Here is a 25,073-nt window from a genome sequence, read left to right as displayed (position 1 = left end):
GTTACAATTAGGGTTATGGGTTAGGTTTAGGGTTAGGAATTAGGGATAGGGTTTTGGGTTTACTGGTTAAGGTTAATATTAAAGGTTAGGTTTAGAATTAGAGGTTAGGGAAAATGGGACTTTGAAAGGGAATCAATTGTTTGGTCCACACAAAGATAGTAAAAAAATGTGGGTGTGGGTTTGGTTGTGTGTGTGGTGACAGAGGGTGACCTGAGAGGCCGGGCTAGTTACAGCCTCTCTGCTGGAGACCGCCGGTCTCACAGAACTAGCATTGTTGGCATGGAGCTGCAGACAGACACACACAGAGACAGACACACACACACATACACACACATACACACACAATAACACCCGAGGTGGCAAGACCATTGGTAGAGTCATGTTCTGAATCCCATTTATAAAATGCGAGTTCCCTCCTCTCTTCTCACAGCCTCTCTGTAACACTCCACTTCTCAATAACACACTCATTATGCTCTCTTTCTCTCAGACACACACAAACACACACACACACAAAGACACAATAAAACCATTCATAATAAGCCCTGGTTGGTTAATACCCCGACTGTTATTGTAGGTGTAGTTCACTAATCATTTGTGACTGAGTTGCTATCAAAAGCAGTTATTGCAGACAATGTTGTGATGCTATTTGAAACAGAAATGTTGACAACATAACTCAACAATACTTGTTATGACACATTTAACAAATATCAATAAAGCACCAACAGCATATCAATCGTCATCTTCGTCCAATTTTATTAATAACATATTTGGATTGTTACATTTTTGTGGGTTTGAAATATTTGCTTCATGATGGAACAGTGTGTGTGTGTGTGTGTGTGTGTGTGTGTGTGTGTGTGTGTGTGTGTGTGTGTGTGTGCGTGTGCGTGTGCGTGTGTGCGTGAGAGAGAGCGAGACGGGAATAACGATCTGGAACTGTAGTGTGTGAGTTCTCTCATTGGCTGCAGAAGTGGACGTCAGCACCTTTCACTACTCCAGTGTTACCCCTCTAACCTCTGGCTGTAAAGGAGAAACAAGTGTTAAAGTAGCTCTGAGGAGAGTAAACTAACCTCCAGCATCCACACGGCATAAAAGAGGAGTAAAAGCGGACGCCTTTATTACAGACACCATCATTACAAGTCATTACTCGGATGCACGTTTTCTCCCTTGAAGTAAAAGGATTTTGTGTTTGGTTCTGAAATGGCAGTCTGGTTCGAGTTTACCGCGCACATGCTTTTTCTAATGCTAGGTTGTTATCTTGGAACTTTGGAGGGTCGGACCTCGAGCCGAACCTCATGGGGCTTGCAGGGACAGGGCAGCGATGGAACCGATTCTCCGTTTGACCGAGACAGAGCTAATCAGGATGTGGTCTCACAGCACATGTACAGGCTGTATGAGAAATACAACAGAGATCTGAAACGACTCAGAGAGGGAAACACTGTCAGGAGTTTCAGAGCCAGCCAAGGTGAGTGTGACTGTGGTATGGCTGTCTATGATGCTGGACGGGAAAATGAATGTAGATCAATTAGTAATATCCTCAACTCTGATATGTGACCTAAATTCTCAGAGTATGTCTGTCCTCAGAGGGAAAGGCGCTGATGAGATAGGCATGGAGAGAAATGCAACGTGCATAGGCGGTGCCTTCACTCACAAAGTTATGATGAATTTATGGTTATATTATATAACAACCGAAATGTCTTTATGTTTTTCAATAATATCAATGATGTACTGCCCCCCCCAACTCCCTTCTAGTAGGCAACCTAATTAATTGAAATAGCCAACAGCGGGCTGAAAAAAGCCGACGCATGTGGTCAGACACCCCAAATAGGTAGGATTGTTTTGGAACCTTCTGAGAATGCCACAGCGCTTTTTATGACACACTTGGGCAGATCTGTATGAGTCGCTTCAGCTGTAGTGTGATCCTGCCACAGCTCCAGCCGCAGACGCGCAAGAATGTGTGTAGAATTCGCCCCCAAGTGGAGCCCAGCTGCCGCGCTGGCCACGACAACAATGCGGTAACTAGGAGACAGGCGGACACCAATAATGCACCATATCTATTTTCCTATAAAGAGGCCACTGTATCCTGGGCTGGAGTGTGAAGGCTTAGCATACATTGATGCCAATTTCCTGTGGTGTTTTTTTATGAACAAAACAGGCCCACATTGACTTAACATTTTGTTTAATGTATTTTACCTGTATTTTATCAGGGAGTCGTACTGAGACCAAGGTCTCTTTTACAGAGGATCCCTGAATTAAATCAATTACAGAAAATATGCATCAATATGATTTTTAAAAGACAGCTTTTCATCTGTCCAGATGCCCAGATACTCGTAAGCATTATGGACGTATGCTTAAATCAGTTATTTTTATGCTCCCTGGAGAACAACATATACTTAGTTTTACCTGCATTCAATACAAATTTTAGGTCAATAAAGTTTTTCTATAGTAAAATGAAGACAAAACTGGTCAACCGTGGGGGTAATAGCATATACAGCAGTATCATCAGCATACAGCATGCAGGTTACATTTTTTTGTTAATGTAAACAGTAAAAAGTACAGGACCCAGAATCAACCCTTGTGCGACACCTTTCGTAATATCCAGGAAACCTGATTTAACACCATCAGTAGATACACATTGAGTTCTATCTGTCAAGTCATTGTTAAACCAGCTACATGCAGCCTGGTCTAGGCCAACTGAGGAAAGCCTCTGAATTAGCAGTGAGTGATAAAACTGTATCGAAAGCCTTTGACTGGTCAAGGAAGATCAATGTTGTCTTTTATCCATACAGGTAACCACATCATTCGTAACTAGGAATGTGGCCCGAGAGAGTGCTAATGACCTGGTCTAAAACCTGACTGATGTACAGTACATTTAAAATACATTTCAAAGATAAGAAATATCTTAGCTGAGAATTAATAAAGGTTTCTAATATTTTAGCTAGGCAAAAAAGTTTAGAAAGAGGGAAAAATTATTTTGGTCGCAAGGGTCACCACCTTTGTGAAGGGGGAGTACATGGGCCACCTTCCGAACCTTGGGGATGGTACCAGATATAATTGTCAGGTTAAAAATATTGGTTAACTATTCAGCAATCAGGGGGGCAGAGAGCAGCAGTAAAAATGGATCAAGAATGTCCTCCCCAGTGGAGTTTTTTTTGACATCAATCTTAAGCAAGGCATCTAGCACATCACAGATAGTCAATTGTTGAATTGGAAAAAAAGATTCACTAGAAGTTGACAGGTCAGACGTTGAGTCAGCCATAGGCGGGCAGAGGGGGGAGCAGTCTATTGAATGAAAAGGGTCAATTAAACCACCGTTTATCTCAAATAAAAAGCCTGCCGAGATAAAATTGTGATTAAGGAAGCTGCGAATTTTCGCAGCTTTTTGTTAAAAATCGCGCAACATTTCAGCACCCTGCTACTCATGCCAGGACTATAGTATATGCATATGATTAGTATGTGTGGATGGAAAACACTCAGACGTTTCTAAAACTGGTTAAATCACGGCTGTGACTATAACAGAACGTGAGTTTCATCGGAAAGTGCAGAAAAATCTGATTACTGAAAATGGGAAAATATATCCATGCGCAACTTCAACCAATTGTTAAAAGTGACCCAAATTAAATGGAGCCGAGGTTGCAATACCTACAGCTTCCACACGATGTCAACAGTCTTGTCATTTGTCTCGGATTTGTTTCTTGGTCAAACGGACACAAGGAAGCCGATTTCTTCCGGTCTCCGACAGGATGTTTTGGTTGAGATATATCCGGACATGATATCAAGACGTGAAGCTAAAGAATATACATCGCCCCGTGATCATTTTGATAGATTATTAACGTTTACTAATACCTAAAGTTGCATTTACAAAAGTATTTCGAAGTGTTTTGTGAAAGTTTATCGTCGACTTTTTTAATTTTAAAAAATGACGTTACGTTAAAAAAACGCTATTTTTTTCGTTGATCACACACTCTTCATAGATCGATATCTAGGCTATATATGGACCAATTTAATCGAAAAAAGACCCCAAATTATGTTTATGGGACATCTAGGAGTGCCAAGAAAGAAGCTCGTCAAAGGTAATGAATGTTTTATATTTTATTTCTGCGTTTTGGTTAGGACCGGCTACCGCAAAATCGTCGTTTTAGATGAAGTTCCAGTACTTTTGGGTGCATGCTATCAGATAATAGCTTCTCATGCTTTCGCCGAAAAGCATTTTACAAATCTGACTCGGTAGCTAGATTCACAACGAGTGTAGCTTTAATTCAGTACATTGTATGTGCATTTTAATGAAAGTTTGAGTTTTATCAAAAACTATATACGTGGCGCACTTGAAATTTCCGCTGATTTGATCCCCACAGCGGGAGCACTTCCCTAACAAGTTAAAAGCATCACTTATTCCACTCTTTTCAGTTATGATGCCAGAGTCAGGCAGAACTTGCTTAGGCAGTGAAGAAGAGGAATTTGTACACTTCAGTGCATTTACTGTTTTCCAAAATGTTGAAAGATCACCAGCAGAGTCATAGATAGAGCTCAAAAAGTGGCTTGGTTTAGCTTTTTTAAACGAGATTCGACGTCTGTTTCTCCATTGTCTGAAAGTTTACCAGTCCACTACACAGTTTTCCTTGCTTTGGCCCAGGTCTGATATCTCATCTGAATGTGCTATGATAGCTCTGAAAGAAAACCAAGGGTTAGATCTATCTTTGACTGAATTGTTTAAAAGGGGCGTGTTTATCTGCCAGAGGAATAAATATAGAGGATAAATGTTCTAGAGCCAAAAACGTTTTACAATGTCTCTTCTTAATTAATTAAACAAGGATTAGTATTTTGCTGATTTGTAAGGTCGGAGGGTTGTGGAGGCCAGGTCATCTGATGCACTCTCCTTCTTGGTCAAATAGCCCTTACACAGCCTGGAGGTGTGTTGGGTCATTGTCCTGTTGAAAAACAAATAATAGTCCCACTAAGCACAAACCAGATGGGATGGCGTATCGCTGCAGAGTGCTGTGGTAGCCATGCTGGTTTGAATTCTAAATAAATCACAGACAGTGTCAGCAGCAAAGCAGCCCCACACCATAAAACCTCAGATTATCTAAGCATTTGAATTTCCAACCGTAAAGTATGGAGGAGTTTCCATGCGTAGATCATCCGTTCACCCGCACCGCGTCTCACAAAGACACGCTGGTTGGAGCCAAAAATCTCAAATTTGGACTCCAGACCAAAGGACAAATTGCACCGGTTTGATGTCCATTGCTTGTGTTTCTTGGCCCAAGCAAGTCTCTTCTTATTAGTAGTGGTTTCTTTGCAGCAATTCGACCATGAAGGCCTGATTCACACAGTCTCTGAATAGTTGATGTTGAGATGTGTCTGTTACTTAAATTCTGTGAAGCATCTATTTGTGCTGCATTTTCTGAGGCTGGTAACTCTAATGAACTTGTCCTCTGCAGCAGAGGTAACTCTGGGTCTTCCTTTCCTGTGGAAGTCCTCATGAGAGCCAGTTTCATCATAGCGCTTGATGGTTTTCACGGCTACAAATTTTCCACACACCAGGTCTCCTGCGACGGTCTGCAGACCAGAGCCTCCTGCGAAGGTCTGCAGTCCAGAGCCCCCAGCGACGGTCGGCAGTCCGGAGTCCCCGGCGACGGTTCCCGGGCCGGGGCCTCCGGCGACGGTTCCCGTTCCGGAGCCCTGGAGCCTCCATCGACAGTTCCCGGTCCGGAGCCTCGGGTGACGGTTCCCAGGCCGGAGCCTCCGGCGGTGGTTGCCGGTCCGGAGCCTCCGGCGACGATCCACGGCCTGGAGCCACCGTCGACGATCCACGGTCCATAGCCTCTGGCGACAATCCACGGTCCGGAGTCCCCAGCGATGATCCACGGTTCGATTCCTCCAGCGATGATTCACAGTCCGGAGCTTCCGGCGACGATCCCCGCACCAGTGGCGCCACCGAAGTTGGCGGCGCTGCGAGCGGAGCAGGGTCTGCGTCCCTCACCGGAGCCGCCACCGAGGGTAGATGCCCACCCGGACCCTCCCCTATAGGTTCAGGTTTGCGGACGGGGTCCGCATCTTTTTGGGGGGTTACTGTCATGCCCTGACCTTAGTCATCCTTTTAATTCTCTATTTTGGATAGGTCAGGGTGTGACTAGGGTGGGCAATCTATGTTTTCTATTTCTTTGTTGGCCTGGTATGGTTCCCAATCAGAGGCAGCTGTCTATCGTTGTCTCTGATTGGGGATCATATTTAGGCACCCTTTTCCCACCTGTTGTTTATGGGATCTTGTTTTTGTGTAGATGCCTGTGAGCAGCCCAGAATGTCACGTTTTGTTTTCTTCTGATTGTTTTTGGTGAGTTGCATATTTATTAAACATGTGGAACTCTAAGTACGCTGTGCCTTGTTCTATTCATTCAGACGATCGTGACATTAATGTCTTAAAGTAAAGATGGACTGTCGTTTCTCTTTGCTTATTTGAGCTGTTCTTGCCATAATATGAACTTAGTATTTTACCAAATAGGGCAATCTTCTGATCCCCCCCACCTTGTCACAACACAACTGATTGTCTCAAATGCATTAAGAAATATAGAAATTCCACAAATCAACTTTTAAGAAGGCACACATGTTAATTGAAATGCATTCCAGGTGACTACCTCATGAAGCTGGCTGAGAGAATGCCAAGGGATTGCAAAGTTGACATCAAGGCAAATGGTGGCTTTTTGAAGAATCTCAAATATAAAATATATTTTGATTTGTTTAACACTTTTTTTGGACACTACATGATTCCATATGTGTTATTTCATAGTTGTGGTGTCTTCACTATTATTCTACAATGTAGAAAATAGTAAAAATATAGAAAAACCCTTGAATGAGTAGCTGTTCTAAAACATTTGACCTGTAGTATATATGGCCACTCCTCTCCCTATCTAGAATCTGTCACATCTAAATATATTAGAATAATTTACTTCGAAGTCTTCATCAGATACAGAACCATTGAACCATGTTTCTTAGCACGTTTAGGTCCATTAGACCAATCCCATTGCGAGATTTAAAGTCAGAGGGGTATATTCAGCTCATTCCCATAAGAGCTAACAGGCGTAGGGTCATCTGCAGCTGTTTGTTGAATAAGTTGAGACTTTGCCAAGGTCCTGGGCCAACCACGTGAGAGCAAGGTAGTCTGAGCATTTGACAAACCTCCCTTAATTTGCTGGATGCAGTCGCTGGGGCGGGAACTGGGAGAGCAGTGTTGGCAGAGCTCAGTCTACCTGGATGAAGCTCCCGCCAAAGGTGTGGCTGTTGGTGCTCAATTCTGTGTGTGCACAGGAGGCCTTGGTGTACCTCCTGTTGCAGGGTTGGGCTGCCATTGGGGGTAGGAGTGTCCCAGGCCTGTCCTGGGCATGGGAGTAGGGAGGGTAACCAAAACTAGTCTGGGAGGGAGGTTATTGAGGAGGGTGGTGTGGAGGGCAGTGTGGCTGGCAAAGCTCCAAACTCTCAACATATGAGGGCTGATGATGTGAATGATACATGGTGTGGACTGCATCATGTGGTGCACTACCCTCAACAGTGTTTTTCCAGACCCTAGGGTAGTGGTAGAGCTGTTCTGTGAATGGTCAGGTCTGGTTGAGCTGTGCTTTGGTAAGCCAGGTCTGGTAGAGATGTGCTGTGATTGTTCAGGTCTAGTAGAGTTGTGATGGGCCGGTTCTGGTTGAGTTGTGCTGCGACGGACCTGGTCTGGTTGAGCTGTGCTGCTACGGACTTGGTCTGGATGAGCTGTGCTGAGTCGGACCTGGTCTGGTTGAGCTGTGCTGCTACGGACTTGGTCTGGATGAGCTGTGCTGAGTGGGACCTGGTCTGGTTGAGCTGTGCTGAGTCGGACCTGGTCTGGTTGAGCTGTGCTGCTACGGACCTGGTCTGGTTGAGCTGTGCTGCTACGGACCTGGTCTGGTAGAGCTGTGCTGAGGTGGGCCAGGTCTGGTAGAGATGTGCTGAGGTGGGCCAGGTCTGGTAGAGATGTGCTGAGGTGGGCCAGGTCTGGTAGAGATGTGCTGAGGTGGGCCAGGTCTGGTAGAGATGTGCTACGATGGTTCAGGTCTAGTAGAGTTGTGATGGGCCGGTTCTGGTTGAGCTGTGCTGCGACGGACCTGGTCTGGTTGAGCTGTACTGCGACGGACCTGGTCAGGTAGAGCGGTGCTGAGGCGGGCCTGGTCCCGGCACACAGTTCCCGGGAGAGAAGTGGTGGAGGGTGGTGGGGGGTTGCTGGCTTTTCTCCGATCTCTGTTAGGCACCGGGTGCAGGTCTTTTTTATTTTACCTTTATTTTACTAGGCAAGTCAGTTAAGAACAAATTCTTATTTTCAATGACGGCCTAGGAACAGTGGGTTAACTGCCTGTTCAGGGGCAGAACGACAGATTTGTACCTTGTCAGCTCGGGGATTCGAGCTTGCAACCTTCCGGTTACTAGTCCAACGCTCTAACCACTAGGCTACCCTGCCGTCTTAAGGAGCATCTGATTTGTCTCGGGGAGTTGGTGGCTGGTCTGCTACTCCTGTGGGGTGAGGTGGACTGGCCACCCAGAGCAACATCCTTTAACGGCCTGGCGAAGGTGGGGACTGCCTCTGTACAGGTGTACATTGTCATAAAGACAGTCATAAATCTCTCCTTTGGAGCAAGGTAGATTACTGTCTTTGCAAGCGGGAAGATGGTGGAGGCCCTCTCTATCACTCCCCTTAGTGATGTGGGCACCCTCTGCTGTTTGGCACACAGGTCATTGGTCCCTGTGTGAAAGATTGTTTGGCTTGGAGAGCTAGGCTGGGCCACAGTCAAGTGCTCCATAAGCTCTCTCTGTTGTTCGGCACTTTGACACCTTTTTATTTGGAAAAGTTGTATTCTCTAATTTAATCGTTCCATTTGAGTCCATCATTAATATTATGTCTGGTTTCTCGTCAGGTCTATGGAGGATGGCAGGAGTGATGGGAGTAATTACAGGCCGTGAGATGGGGATGGAAGGGGTCAGCTGGGTTGGTGCATTGGTTGGTTGGGTTGGTTGGGTTCGTTGGTGGGTTCTGATTCAGCTGTTGGCCTGGTCCAGGGTTTTTGTGGGACCCTTTGTAGAGTGGATGGTGGTGGCTAAGAAATTCCTGCCTTAGTTCATATAGCTCTTTCTGCAGGTTGTGCATGTGGCTGGCGTTGACTGTGCCAGATAGTGCCTCTCTCCGTCTGCACACTGCCACCCTGAGAGCCGAAACATCCTGACAGCCTAACTGTCGTCCTCAACATTGTTCATTGCACACGGCAGCTCCCGGATCCCATCCCTATGCTGACGCACCAGGCTAATCTCCTCCTCTATAAGATGCTGTGGTACTGCAGGTGTCGCGTGTGAGAGAGGCGTGCTCAGGGCTGCGTCTGCTCCAGGCGAGGGAGGGAGAGGGACACTGGGGACTACATACCGAGGCACAGAGGGAGTTAAGGATGTTGTAGGTAGTGACAGTGGAGAGGTTTTAAGTTCAGCAACAAAAGGTTTTATTTGGTCGAGCTAGTGGTCAAATTGATCCAGACTGGCCTCCGAACCTTGAACCATCACAGTACCGTTATTAAATATATATCAATGTTGCATTTGGGGGTGGAATCAATATACAGTTGCCTCAGTGTTCTGTTTTCTGACATTTTAAGATCATTATTGGTCTTGTGGAGAACTGTGTGCCAAGCATTAGGATCGTCAGAAGGTCTCCTTTTATTTCTTATTTCCTTGTTCGCTTTTTGGATGCCTGCCCTCCGAGTCTCTGGAGATTCCCTTTGCAATTTCTTTTAGACTTTTTTTCAGGATTCGCATTGGCAAGGTCTCTGAAATAATGCGTAGGGAATGCATCCGTCTTCATCTCCATGTGGACCTCTTTAAACGATGCACGCTTCTCTAGGATGATGTGCATGTTCCCATTGATGAGCGCACTTGTTTAAGTAATGCACCTATAGATAAATGCTCTCTGCACAATGAAACAGCATATTACACATAGATTAAGATACTTTCTCAAGGTTCAGAATGTTTCACCGCTTCAGCCTCCTTACCAAGTCTTCCGCTTGTTATTTTGTTCATCTGAATGCTTGTTTCCCTATCAGGCCTGAACGATCCTTCAGAAATCCCTTAGAAATCCTTCCGCTTTCTCCCCCCGGGGGTTTTGTGTTTTTTTTTACCTCTGTCCTAATTCTTGTGGCTGTCCTTTTGTTGGGTTTATAGTCGTCCTATCCCATCCCTTCCTTGGGTTGCCTGATGATTCAGCAGTTGAGTCGAGCAAGAACCAAGTCGATCGATCTCTCGAAATCTCCCCTAAACCATTTGCACAAACGAACGTTCCCCTCGATGAGCAGAACACAGCAATGCACTAAAATAACTCAACTGTTCACATATAGTAGAAAAATGTCAATTTAAGGAGGAGCTCTTCTTTAAGTGGTTATCAGATATCATAACACACGTTTGTTTTTTTTTAAACTGCAGAGGCCATGCAATCTAAGGAGATATGTAAGGGAGTTTTTGACAACAACAGGAGATCTGTAAAAACATTAGGTTGGTGTATTGGTGCATGGCAGACAGTGAAGGCTGTATTAGTGGCTTAGGGGAAGCTTTGGAGGAAACTGAAATAAGCGTTTCCATATGCCTGAGGCTGGATACAGAGTAATGTATATCTCTTAAGTCACTCCATACATCCGCAGACGCATATACAATGGACAATAAGTCTGCTGTTTGCCTAGTGTACATCATGAATATGTTATTCATGCCTCCCTCCCCCACTCCTCTGCACCCATCTCCCTCCCTCCCTCACTCACTCCCCCTCTCCTCTCCTCTCTCCTCATCCCCCTCACCCTCTCTCTTTCCTTCCCCATCTCCCTAACCCTTCCCCTCTCCTATCCTCTCCTATAACAGCCAGAGAACGATGGCTTCACTCTCCAGAGTCTGGTTCCACTGAAGGTTTCTTCCCACCTAGGGAATCAATGTGCCTCTGTCTGCTCTTTAGTTGTTAAGGCCTGGGTCACTGTGAAAGACTATCTGAAGTAACACATTTCTCCCCCTGTAGACTCGTCTGACCAGAGGACGTTTTACCATCTGAACCTGACGTCTCTCCAGGACTCAGAGCTCATCCTCTCTGCCACGTTTCACTTCTTGTTCGACCGGTGCCCACGGCCAAGGGCCTGGTTGGGCAAACGCTACAAAATCCCGGCCTGTCGCTCTCTACACCTCCACCCGGCTCCCAACATCCACCTCTTCCTTCACTCCAACCCCTCTGGGTCAGGGTTCAATCCAGGGTCACAGGTGTCATTGTTGGGCAACGTGACATTTCACCCAAACCAGAAAGGGTTGTGGCAGATGCAGGACGTGACTGTGGCGATAAAAGAGGCCAGGGAAAAGGGCAGTCATTTTGTGTCGGTGGAGCTGGACTTTGGGCTGCAGTACCACAGACAGCCAGAGGACGCACTGTCGGGGGCCAGTCTACCTTATTTGTTGATATATGCTGATGACCATGCGCTAGATGAGCCCAACAGTGTGGCACAGACTTTACAGAGGTATGGCCCTGAGGCTGAGGTGAAGGAAAATTCTTCTCACCCTTCTCGTCTTCCCCCTAAACAGGGGTCAACGGGTCGTATGAGAAGGGGGGTACCATCCCACCCAGACTCCATCCAGAACAACGAGCTACCAGAGGTGGAGTACAGGCCTAGCGGATCCAGGAAAGATGACCTGTTTGAAACCGCCTACCACACCCTGAAACCTATCAATCCCAAGCCTGGGAGGAAGGAGAGGATGAGGAACGGCCAGGACGGAGAGGAAGAAGTGAAAGATGGGGAGAGGGATGGAGGGAGTCAATCGCCAGTTCTGAGCTTGGACGAGAGGACCCCAAAGAAGAGCAGCAATGGAGGGAGTAGGTTGCAAGACAACATTGAGGGAAGGAGTGATGGAAGAAACGATAGAGGGAAGGCAGGAGGAAGTAAGTCTCCAATGCTGAGTTTTGATGAGTGGACAATGCGCAAGGCGAAGAAGAGACAGTGGGGATCGGAGCCCCAGATTAGGAGCTGCTCTAGGAGGACACTCAGGGTCGACTTTGCCGACATCGGCTGGAGTGAGTGGGTCCTGGCGCCTGAAGCCTTCGATGCCTTTTACTGCGCTGGAACCTGTGGATTCCCCATGCCCAAGGTAAAGGCTATGACTAGCCGGATTTGAACCCATGTGAAATCCAGTCTTTGGTAGCCTTCTGAGCTAAAGACGAGATACAGACTCAATACATATGGCCAATGTTCGAGCACAGAGCAGAGCTTATGTAAGGCAGAGAGGACACATGACTGCGGATAATGTTTTCCTGGTTCTCAATTTGGAATTGCTCCCAGTCTGATGATATGTCTACAACATTTATGAAATAGTATAAATCAGTAGATACATTACTGACCAGTGCGGACACACTTACATGTATGTTATGTTTTCCCTACTTGCACTTTATTAAATTAATAACCATTGTGCTCCTAAATCATAGATAGCTTTTATCAAGGCTAGTCTTCCTTCTTTAAAAAAATATTTTTTTAATGTAATATCATTTTTCCTGTTGAATTATTGCAGGCATTGCCAGTTTTATTACAGGCATTGCCTCTACCTACATGTTCATATGAACTCAATTGCCTCAACTAACCTCTGCCCCCCGCACATTGACTGTACAGTATATAGCCTTGATACTATCATTTTATTGTTGCTCTTTAAATATTTGTTATTTTTAAATGTTCTTATTTATTTTTTATTTCAGTTTATTTGAGTAAATACTTTCTTAAGACTTATTTTTCTTAAAACTGCATTGTTGTTTAAGGGCTTGTAAGTAAGCATGTCACTGTAAGATCTAAGGCTCTGGTATTCGGCGCAATAAAATTGGATTTGATTCGAAGTTACAATGCTGTAACCTCTCTCTCTCTCTCTCTCTCTCTCTCTCCGTCTCTTTCTCTACCTCACCGGCCCTTCCCATTCTCTCCCCGTTGCTTCCCTCTCTCCCAGGTGCTGCATCCCTCTAACCATGCAACAATCCAGAGTATAGTCCGTGCGGTTGGGATAGTTCCAGGGGTCCCAGAGCCCTGCTGTGTCCCAGAGAAGATGAGCCCTCTGGTGGTTCTCTACCAGGACGAGGGAGGTAACCTGGTGCTCAAGGTCTACCCCAGCATGTCTGTGGAGAGCTGTGCCTGCAGATAGACCCAAAGGACAGAGGGGAACAATGTTGGACAAGACAGGATGGAATGGCAGGAATTTAAAAGGAAAAAGGAAGAAAAAAAAGGGGGAAGGAAAAAAAGACAAGAGATATATTCATAAACGGACGGATGAGTTGAGGTGTCTGTCCATCTCTTCGTCCCTTGTGTCCCTCAGGCGTTTGACGCTGAGATGGGTGAACGCAAAGAGGCGTTGAAGAAGCACGTTATCTGCCGTTGCAGCACCAGTCATGTCCTCCAGTAGCAGTAGACACGCGCCACCACAATATTCTCCACATCTACCATACCCTCGACAAAGCAGCATCACCACTTCAAGGACTACAGGTACTGAGAGAGCTCTCTCCCTCCAAACAACTTGAATTAAAATCGTTCCGTTCAAAAACCAGGGCTGCTTGACTGGCGCTGTGTTTATTTTTTGTTTTTTAGGCACTGATCATGCGTACTTTCATATACCCATTTCAGACAGAAGATGGGGCATGTTACCTGTAAAAAAAAATACCCTGAGTGTACAAAACACCTTCCTAATACTGAGTAGCTCACCCCCTCCTCTTTTCCATCAGAACAGCCTCAATTCCCCGTGGCATAGACTCGAGGAGTCAAAAGCGTTCCACAGGGATGCTGGCCCATGTTGACTCCAATGGTTCCCACAGTTGTGTCAAGTTGGCTGGTGGATCATTCTCGATACAGACAGGAAACTGTCGAGCGTGGAAAAACTCAGCAGCGTTGCAGTTCTTGACACAAAGCGGTGTGCCTGGCACCTACTACCCGTTCAACAGCACTTGAATCTTTCGTCTTGCCTAGGGCAAGTTACGGTGACCATATTACCGCAACCGTGGCGGCACGTCACGACCCCAGTCAAATTCCACGTTTAGTCACGGTAATTAGGCCTACCAAACTAGTATCCTACCAAGCTTGTCATTCGTATCACTCTGACGTCAACGCAATTGTTATTGAAAATCAGGAGTATAACCTACCTGGCTGGTATGAAAATGAAACACAGGAAAAGCATCCTAAATTCTCTACTTAAGTGCATAGATGACATGTAATGTTTTCCCCCGCCCCTGTTTCCAGACTGGTGCATGATAACGGTCTATTCGAAATCAAAACAAATTTCACACATATATTATTTAGTGTATGTAAAGACAAGATCAAATCAAGAATGGTCTGATGGGTGACAATATTAGCCTTGTGAATGATGCCCAGTCTGTGTGCAGTAAAGGCAAGAAACAGCGGGGGGGTGTTTTGCGATTTAAAAAAATCATAGTCTCACACCTCATGTATGTTTGTATCACGACTAAAGTAACTTCTTAAAATGAAGCACGTTAATTGGCTTCACACCGGGTGTAGAGCCTAACTGGCATACAAACACAACACGTGAGTTTCAAGTTTGGGGAAGATCATTTTCACCATTAAATAAATGCAACTTTAGAATAAAAGTATTACATGCTTATTCGCAGTACATCCTCATTGCTATTAAAAGTTATTTTTATTCATTTGGGATCTACCGCATCCCACAACTGCCCCAGGCTATGTTTGGAATATTTATTTCTCGCAAAGAATTAGCATAAGTCAACTTTTGTACTATGTGGGATAGCAGATTAACATAGAATAGTGCAGGGATCATCAACTAGATTCGGCCGTGGGCCAATGTTTTTCAATATTCTTTTATATATACACTGCTCAAAAAAAATAAAGGGAACACTTAAACAACACAATGTAACTCCAAGTCAATCACACTTCTGTGAAATCAAACTGTCCTCTTAGGAAGCAACACTGATTGACAATAAATTGCACATGCTGTTGTGCAAATGGAATAGACAACAGGTGGAAATTATAGGCAATTAGCAAGACACCCCCAATACAGGAGTGGTTCTGCAGGTGGGGACCACAGACCACCTCTCAGTTCCTATGCTTCCTGGCTGATGGTTTGGTGCTGGTGGTGCTTTCACTCTAGTGGTAGCATGAGACAGAGTCTACAACCCACACAAGTGGCTCAGGTAGTGCAGCACATCCAGGATGGCACATCAATGCGAGCTGTGGCAAGAAGGTTTGCTGTGTCTGTCAGCGTAGTGTCCAGAGCATGGAGGCGCTACCAGGAGACAGGCCAGTACATCAGGAGACGTGGAGGAGGCCGTAGGAGGGCAACAACCCAGCAGCAGGACCGCTACCTCCGCCTTTGTGCAAGGAGGAGCAGGAGGAGCACTGCCAGAGCCCTGCAAAATGACCTCCAGCAGGCCTCAAATGTGCATGTGTCTGCTCAAACGGTCAGAAACAGACTCCATGAGGGTGGTATGATGGCCCGACGTCCACAGGTGGGGTTGTGCTTACAGCCCAACACCGTGCAGGACGTTTTTCATTTGCCAGAAAACACCCAGATTGTCAAATTCGCCACTGGCGCTCTGTGCTCTTTACAGATGAAAGCAGGTTCACACTGAGCACATGTGACAGACGTGACAGTCTGGAGATGCCGTGGAGAATGTTCTGCTGCCTGCAACATCCTCCAGCATGACCGGTTTGGTGGTGAGTCAGTCATGGTGTGGGGTGCCATTTCTTTGGGGGGCCGCACAGCCCTCCATGTGCTCGCCACAGGTAGCCTGACTGCCATTAGGTACTGAGATGAGATCCTCAGACCCCTTGTGAGACCATATGCTGGTGCGGTTGGCCCTGGGTTCCTCCTAATGCAAGACAAAGCTAGACCTCATGTGGCTGGAGTGTGTCAGCAGTTCCTGCAAGAGGAAGGCATTGATGCTACGGACGCCACGTTGCACCACAGACTGTCCAGGAGTTGGCGGATGCTTTAGTCCAGGTCTGGAAGGAGATCCCTCAGGAGACCATCGGCCACCTCATCAGGAGCAAGTACAGGCGTTGTAGGGAGGTCATACAGGCACGTGGAGGCCACACACACTACTGAGCCTCATTTTGACTTGTTTTAAGGACATTACATCAAAGTTGGATCAGCCTGTAGTGTGGTTTTCCACTTTAATTTTGAGCCCAAATCCAGACCTCCATGTGTTGATAAATTTGATTTCCATTGATCCTTTTTATGTGATTTTGTTGTCAGCACATTCAACTATGTAAAGAAAAAAGTATTTAATAAGAATATTTCATTCATTCAGATCTAGGATGTGTTATTTTAGTGTTCCCTTTATTTTTTGAGCAGTGTATATACACACACACTACTGGTCAAAGGTTTTAGAACAGCTACTCAGTCAAGGGTTTTTCATTTTTACTATTTTCTACATTGTAGAATAATAGTGAACACATCACAACTATGAAATAACACATATGGAATCATGTAGTAACCAAAAAAGTGTTAAACAAATCAAAATATATTTTATATTTTAGATTCTTCCAAAAGCCACCATTTGCCTTGATGACAGATTTGCACACTTGGCATTCTCTCAACCAGCTTCATGAGAAGCTGGAATGCTTTTCAATTAACAGGTGTGCCTTCTTAAAAGTTAATTTGTGGAAATTCTTCCCATCTTAATGCGTTTGAGCCAATCATTTGTGTTGTGACAAGGTATGGGGTATACAGAAGATAGCCCTATTTGGTAAAAGACCAAGTCCATATTATGGCAAGAACAGCTCAAATAAGCAAAGAGAAATGACAGTCCATCATTACTTTAAAACATGAAGGTCAATCAATACGGAACATTTCAAGGAACTTTGAAAGTTACTTCAAGTGCAGTTGCAAAAACCATCAAGCGCTATGATGAAACTGGCTCTCATGAGGACCGCCACAGGAAAGGAAGACCCAGAGTTACCTCTGCTGCAGAGGACAAGTTCATTAGAGTTACCAGTCTCAGAACTTGCAGCCCAAATAAATGCTTCACAGAGTTCATGTAACAGACACATCTCAACATCAACTGTTCAGAGGAGACTGTGTGAATCAGGCCTTCATGGTTGAATTGCTGCAAAGAAACCACTACTAAAAGACACCAAGAAGAAGAAGAGATTTGCTTGGGCCAAAAAACACAGGCAATGGACATTAGACCGGTGGCAATTTGTCCTTTGGTCTGGTGTCCAAATTGGAGATTTTTAGGTCCAAACCGCAGTGTCTTTGTGAGACGTGATGTGGGTGAACGGAAGAGCTCTGCATTTGTGTTTTACACCGTAAATCATGGAGGAGGAGGTGTGGCGGTGTGGCGGTGCTTTGCTGGTGAGACTGTCTGATTTATTTAGAATTCAAGGCACACTTAACCAGAATGGCCATGACATTATTCTGCAGCGATACGCCATCCCATCTGGTTTGGTGGGACTATTATTTGTTTTTCAACAGGACAATGACCCAACACACCTCCAGGCTGTGTAAGGGTTATTTGACCAAGAAGGAGAGAGATGGAGTGCTGCATCAGATGACCTGGCCTCCACAATCCCCCGACCTCAACCCAATTGAGACGGTTAGGGATGAGTCGGACCGCAGAGTGAATGAAAAGCATCCAACAAGTGCTCAGCATATGTGGGAACTCCTTCAAGACTGTTGGAAAAGCATTCCAGGTGAAGCTGGTTCAGAGAATTCCACGTGTGCAAAGTTGTCATCAAGGCAAAGGGTGGCTACAATGTAGAAAATAGTACAAATTAAGAAAAACCCTTGAAAGAGTAGGTGTTCTAAAACTTTTGACCGGTAGTGTGTATATACTGCAAATTGGTCGCTAGAAGCCTAAACCGATATAATATTTGACTAAAACATAATAATTTCACACCTTGATTACATCTGGGAACATTTTCCTGCGTTGGGTGCCGTCTTTGGATAGGATGTGAAAATGGGTGTCCTGACTCTCTGTGGCAATTTGAAATCCCATGGTGCTTATTGTAAGAGTAGGGGTGTTTTCCCCGGTGTCATGGCGAAATTTCCAAACTGTCCACATTCCATCGTGGCCACCTAATCATCCCCCTCATTACTAATTAGCGGCAGGGTAACCTAGTGGTTAGAGCATTCGACTCGCAACGGAAAGGTTGCAAAGTTCATATCCCCGAGCTGACAAGGTAAAAATCTGTCATTCTGCCCCTGAACAAGGCAGTTAACCCACTGTTCCTAGGCTGTCATTGATACTGTCAAAATATATATATATCACTCCTCACCTCTCTACCTGAATGCTGAAGTGTGGTTAGAGTTCTGGCACAAAAATGAAAATTCAGCAACAAATAAATTTGCTCAGAAAACTTGTGGGACCAAATAAAACCACCCGCGGGCCACCAGTTGGGGAACCCCGGTGTCGGCTCCATTACATGGATTTATTGGACTTTAAAATGTAATGTTCCAAAGGTCTGCATCAGTGACTTCTGGGCTATGCATGGAAGCCAGGAGATGCTAAATGTGTTACTGTTAATTAACAGTCAATTACCATGAGACCGGCAGTTATTTGCGCAACAATCACTGGCAGACAAATTTCATGACCACCACAGCCCTCTAGTCTTGCCCATTTTCCCTCTGAATGGCACACACACACAATCCCATGTCTCAATTGTCTCAAGGCTTAATAAAAATCCTTCTTTAACCTCTATCCCCCCCCCTCATCTGCACTGATTGAAGTGGATTTAATTCAAGTGACATCAATAGGGGATCCTATATTTCACCTGGATTCACCTGGTCAGTTTATGCCCCCCCCCCCCCAGGAACCTGGATCCTCATTCACTAATACTGTACATACTGTACTGTACATCCCTATACTTTCCCCTATCTCAACAGTGCACAAAGGGATGGAGCTCATGTTAATTTGTGTTCATGTTTTTTTGGGGGGGGGGCAGATTCATTGGTCGCTCAAGCTAGAATTACGGTGAAAGACCTCAGTGTCCTATATAGGCAGCTTACAAAGTACATGTATTAAATACACAGAACGCTTTAAAACAGATACATTCAAGTGGCACTATAAGGTTTAAGCATACTGTGTACGTATAAGTATTTGTTTGAGGGACGTTTGTGTTATGTTGTAAAAAATGTTATTATAAAGTTTTTTTCTACTACTAAAACTACCCTCAAGTGAATCATAAAGATAGCTTCTGGAATTTAGTTTGTCTTTTTATTCCCTCCTTAATAATATGTTCAAGCCTGTTATGTATAAGTGGAAGAAAGCCAGAAATATTTTCCTATATTGTATGTGAGAGTATTTTGAAATTAATTTGTCTGGGTGACCATACTATAACACATCGCTTTGGTGCAATTTTCAGAAGTATATGGTAGATTTTCACAACTCTTAGGAAAAGCCTCAAAACTGATCAGCCAAAGGCATTTGTTTCAAAACTCTAAGCACATTTTTATTGACCAAGTACAACACAAATTCATATTGAATTTTGGTAAAAAGTGACTAAGTGTTTCATCTAGAAATATACTGAGCAAAAATATAAGTGCAACATGCAACAATTTCAATCATTTTACTGAGTTACAGTGCGTATAAGGAAAGCAGTCAATTGAAATGAATTTATCAGGCCCTAATCTATGGATTTCACGACTGGGCAGGGGCGCAGCCATGGGTGGGCCTGGGAGGGCAGAGGTCCACCCACTTGGGAGCCAGGCCCACCCACTTGGGAGTCAGGCCCAGCCAATCAGAATGAGTTTTTCCCTACAAAAGATCTTTATTACAGACAGAAATACTCAGTTTCATCAGCTCTTCGGGTGGCTGGTCTCAGACGATCCCGCAGGTGAAGAAGCTAGATGTGGAGGACCTGGGCTGGTGTGGATACACCTGGTCTGCAGTTGTGAGGCCGGTTGGACGTACTGCCAAATTCTCTAATATGACGTTGGAGGCGGCTTATGGTAGAGAAATTAACATTCAGTTTTCTGGCAACTGCTCTGGTGGACATTCCTGCAGTCAGCATGCCAATTACACACTCACTCAAAACATGAGACAACTGGCCATTTTTTTTACCCCTTTTTCGTGATATCCAATAGGCAGTCTTGTCCCATCGCTGCAACTCTCGTATGGACTCGGGAGAGGCGAAGGTCGAGAGCCATGCATCCTCCGAAACACGAAGCCGCCAAGAAGCACTGCTTCTTGACACAATGCTCGCTTAACTTGGAAGCCAGCCGCATGTGTCGGAGGAAACACTGTACACCTGTCGACTGAAGTCAACGTGCACCGCGCCCGGCCTGGCCTGCCACAGGAGTCGCTAGAGCGTAAAGGGACAAGGACATCCCGGCCGACCAAACCATCCCCAAACCCGGACGATGCTAGACCAATTATGCACCGCCTCATGGGTATCCCGGTATCAGATATGTCTATGTCCTGGGAAATGTTCTTGTTACTTACAAACTCATGCTAATCGCATTAGCCTACATTAGCTCAACTGTCCCATGCAAGGGACACCGATCCCTGAAGAAGTTAATCAGTATCTTAATATGCCACACATGTCAGGTGGATGGATTATCTTGGCAAAGGAGAAATGCACATTAACAGGGATGTACTAATAATATAATATATGCCATTTAGCAGACGCTTTTATCCAAAGCATGCATACATTCTACGTATGGGTGGTCCCGGGAATCGAACCCACTACCCTGGCGTTACAAGCGCCATGCTCTACCAACTGAGCTACAGAAGGAGCTACAGAAGGACCACAAGAAAAAAAAAATTGTGCACAAAATTCAAAAGAAATAAGCTTTTTGTGCATATTAAGGAACATTTCTGGGATATTTTATTTCAGCTCATAAAACATGGGACCAACACTGTACATGTTGCGTTTATATTTTTGCGTGTTTCACTCTTCTCTTTTGTTAAAACAGATGTTAGTATTACTAAATCCAACTGCCCTTAATTGATGATCACTTTGGTAAACCTATAGATTTTACATGCAAATTGGTTTGTACAGATTTTGAGAGCCACGTGTCCGTAAAGTAAAAAACATAAAAAGTATGATATACAGGGTATTCAGAAAATATTCAGACCACTTGACATTTTCCACATTTTGTTATGTTACAGCCTTATTCTAAAAAATACTTATCTACACACAATACCCAATAATTACAAAGGGAAAACAGGTCAATCAAATTTTTGTCAAAAAAATGTATTGATTTGGAAAGGCACACACCTGTCTAAATAAGGTCACACAGTTGACAGTGCATGTCAGAGCAAAAAAAAAACAATCCACAAGGTCAAAGGAATTATCCGTAGAGCTCCGAGACAGGATTGTGTGGAGGAACAGATCTGGGGAAGGGTACCAAAAACATTCTGCAGCATTGAAGGTCCCCAAAGAACAGAGTGGACCTCCATGATTCTTAGAGCTGGCTGCCTGGCCAAACTGAGCGATCGGGGGAGAAGGGCCTTGGTCAGGGAGGTGACCAAAAACCCGATGGTCACTCTGACAGAGCTCCAGAGTTCCTCTGTAGAGATTGGGGAACCTTCCAGAAGGACAACCCTCTCTACAGCACTCTACCAATCAGGCCTTTATGGTAGAGTGGCCAGACAGATGCCACTACTCAGTAAAAATGCACTGCTTTTCCTTTACTCTGAGGTCCAGTTCATTCCAGAGTGAAGGAAAAGCATATGTGGGAACTCCTTCAAGACTGTTGGAAAATCATTCCTCTTGAAGCTGGTTGAGAGAATGCCAAGAGTGTGCAAAGCTGTCATCAAGGCAATGGGTGGTTCCTTGGAAGAATCTGATATATAAACTATATTTTAATTTGTTTAACAATTTTTTGGTTACTACATGATTCCATATGTGTAATTTCATAGTGTTTATGTCTTTACTATTATTCTACAATGTAGAAAATAGTAACAAATTAAGAAAAATCCTTGAATGAGTAGGTGTGTCCAAACTTTTGACTGGTACTGTATATCTAAAATGATTTAAATCCAGAGCTATGTCAGACTTGGATTCGCCTTCCCAAAAGGTATTTTCCCAGGTGCATGAACAGTGAGGATATTTATTGAGGTTTTGATGAGAACCTATGGCCAGATGCTTAAGATAGGTTTGATGCAAACTAGTGCCATCGAAACATTGTTGTTGCTTTAATTTCTTTCATTTGTTTTTGTTGTGAAAGATGTCTTCAGTGATCACACCTTTGATCCACATGGGATATAAATGATGGAAATTGGACGTTTAGACAATTTTATGGGTAGTGCAAGTGTATTGCCTAGTGTGAAAACAGTGTAATGTACAATACTGTAGCATACTACATTCAAATGGCAATTCTGAAACATGTGTCAACACAGTTTTTTTTCTATTGGATTAACTGGTTGTTAAACTAACAACATTGAGAAGGCATCATTGTGTTGTGTTTTGGTGATTAAACAAATGTACTTGGGATCAATGGTTGTGTGGTGAAAGACGTCTACAAACAAAATGAATGAAAAATGAAAGGTGTTGAATGTACGACTGGCTGCGTTACAGGTGTTACCAGTTTGGAGTTTTGTACGAAGAGTTTTGAAAATTCACCACATACTTGTAAAAAATAGTGCCAAAGCAATCAAAAAAAGTATTATATTTTAGAAGGAGATGTTTGTTTTTGTACATGTGTTTTAAATGATGAAAAAGTTGCCATTATAAGAACTAGAATAAAAAGTCATTTAATTCAACTTTGTCAATGGAATATGTCATTGTTTTTAAGTCACTATGTGGTGAAGATGGTGACAATAATCTTTTGAAGCCAGTTATAAACACAAGACAAGAAAACATTAAAGTATCAAACTCTATGGCAAACATGCAAAAACGTCAAGGCCACAAACCTGGCTGGTTGCTTTTAACGTGCTTCAAGGAGGAGGCCATTTTGAACCAGATGACTCCAGCTACCCAAACGGCTCAAACTGTGTCTTAGCAAAATACTATTTTATACCAAGATTAAATGGAGGCGGAGAGATGGTTTAATCCTTCATTGACAACGGTAAAAGGTTCCACTTATAAATCCTGTCATGTGGGTTGAAAATGATGAACATCCGGCATATTCCAAGGTGAACCCACTTTAACACAGCCGACGTGTGTGTGTGTGTGTGTGTGCGCGTGTGTGCGTGTGTGCGCGTGTGCGTGTGCGTGTGCGTGTGTGTGTGTGTGTGCGTGTGTGTGTGTGTGTGTGTGTGTGTGTGTGTGTGTGTGTGTGTGATGTGACTGATGCCGCTATGGAACATTGGCGGACACAGGAAACAACCAGGCAGTAATTAAGATGTCATCCACTTGAATTTCAAAAGAAGGAGCATTGCACTTCCCCTCGCTATCCATCTGTGCCCCCTTCAAGAGGAGAATACGTTTGAGCGCAGGATGCCCCCCCCCTCAATGGCCTTTTCCCCCTTATGGGTGATTCCACTCCTCTTGAACTGAGACTCTTGTCAGCCTGTCATTCAGTCCCTAAGACCCTCACAGAGTAAACAGGTTGTCACTATTTGGCTATGAACCATTTGGATTGATTTAGCCTAAGATAGGCTAGCCTACTTACTGTACTTTCTAATCATAGTTGTTAAATGGATACAGAGATAGCTACATGCAGAGCGAGCTACACACACACCTACTGGTCATGTAGGCCTAATATAAGAGTTTAACACTTTTCTGCATTCAACTTCAGTGTATGAAAGTGTGAGAGGTTCATTACCTTGAGATTACAAACTGTAGCCTTGACCTTCCCTATGTTGACAGACTGATGAGTTCAATGAGGGTAGTAGTGAGATCGTTCAACAAGAAGGAGTCCTCTAAATACCCTGAACCCTACTTTTAAATCATGAGAATTATTTGGGCAATCATCTTTTCACACTAGACCATTTGTGCAAGTACAATAATGTTAATAGCATATCATGATGCCAAATATTCGAGTTGTGGTCTACTGAGTTGAAGACAGATTTCAGGTCAATTCATTTAAAAAAAATGTCCTGTGTCTCTGAACAGCCTCGCGGTCCAGCAGCTGTGCTCTGTTTCCGGCGGTCCGACTCCCTTCAGACCAGCAGCACAGGGCAGAAATTTAACCCCGACGTCAGCTGCAATCAGCATCATGCGTGAAAATCCTGTCGAGCCGTCAGCTTAATATGCAAATGTGGTTCAAAGCCTCCGTTCAGGGAAGAACCACAGTATTCCTGTTTTATAAATAAAGTGCAGTTTAGCTGGGAGGGCTAAGGGCAATATTTGGGTTTCCAAATGGAGACTGAACAATTAATGGAGGATATGAAGGCAGCTATTATGAGACGACAGAGGATTTTCTGTGCTCGTCTGAAACGGGTCTTTCCGCAAGTGATTAGAACCCGAGGCGAACCGTCATTCTGTTAATTAGGAGGACTAATATTGTGTGGATTTATATAATCACATTCACATTTATTCTGTAATGTCTTAAACAGAACTATGATTGTTTAACTGAATAGTCACAGCCAAAGTCTGTGCTTTCCACGGTAAATGCTATTGGGTTTGGTTACGTTGTGATTGAACTCAGAGAGGTCGAGGCCTGACTTACCCATGAACCTTCAGGGCCTGGTACCTACTTCCCGCCTCATTTGCCTGCAACAGAGAGGTAATGTCTGTAGGCCAGGTTTACCCTGCAGCCTCAATTTAGGTTTAGGGTGTTTTCACCAAAAAAAAGTCATTATCTTTAAATAGTTTTTATACAAGAGTGAAACTGAAAACTCTGTACGGACTTAGGGTAGCGCAGTTATACAGACTCGAAACAAGTCACATGCCGTATCTGCGAGAAGATATTGGTTACTTTGGTTAAACAAAGGATGCCTTTCTTAAAATGAATCACTAAAAAGTCAATATTGTAAATAGATTCAGATGCTTCCATTTCAACAACCCTAACTTCTATGCTGACCATGTGGTGTTCAGTTCACTATGACTATCTGAAAGGACGAGACAGTCAGCAATATGGCTGAAGCGCCCCTCTAAAGGCATCACTCTTCTGTCAGATCTATGAGAACACTTTTAGGGCAGGGGAAAGAGACTTGGGCTGAGCACCTGACTTCTGAA

The 25,073-nt window shown here is 44.3% G+C and overlaps 1 protein-coding gene across 1 annotated transcript; it reads left to right on the top strand.

Annotated features, from left to right (window-relative positions):
* The first annotated feature begins 1,019 nt into the window (after positions 1-1,019).
* Positions 1,020-18,810, top strand: LOC118369890 (growth/differentiation factor 10-like). Its single transcript, XM_035754664.2, has 3 exons — positions 1,020-1,462; positions 11,042-12,153; positions 12,994-18,810. Exons 1-3 carry the CDS (start codon positions 1,198-1,200, stop codon positions 13,183-13,185), a joined length of 1,569 nt encoding a protein of 522 aa, XP_035610557.1. The 5' UTR covers positions 1,020-1,197; the 3' UTR covers positions 13,186-18,810.
* Positions 18,811-25,073: the final 6,263 nt, after the last annotated feature.

The sequence above is a fragment of the Oncorhynchus keta genome, chromosome 36 (assembly GCF_023373465.1).
Source record: "Oncorhynchus keta strain PuntledgeMale-10-30-2019 chromosome 36, Oket_V2, whole genome shotgun sequence".
NCBI lineage: Eukaryota > Metazoa > Chordata > Actinopteri > Salmoniformes > Salmonidae > Oncorhynchus > Oncorhynchus keta.
This window is presented reverse-complemented; position numbering and strand designations above follow the sequence as displayed.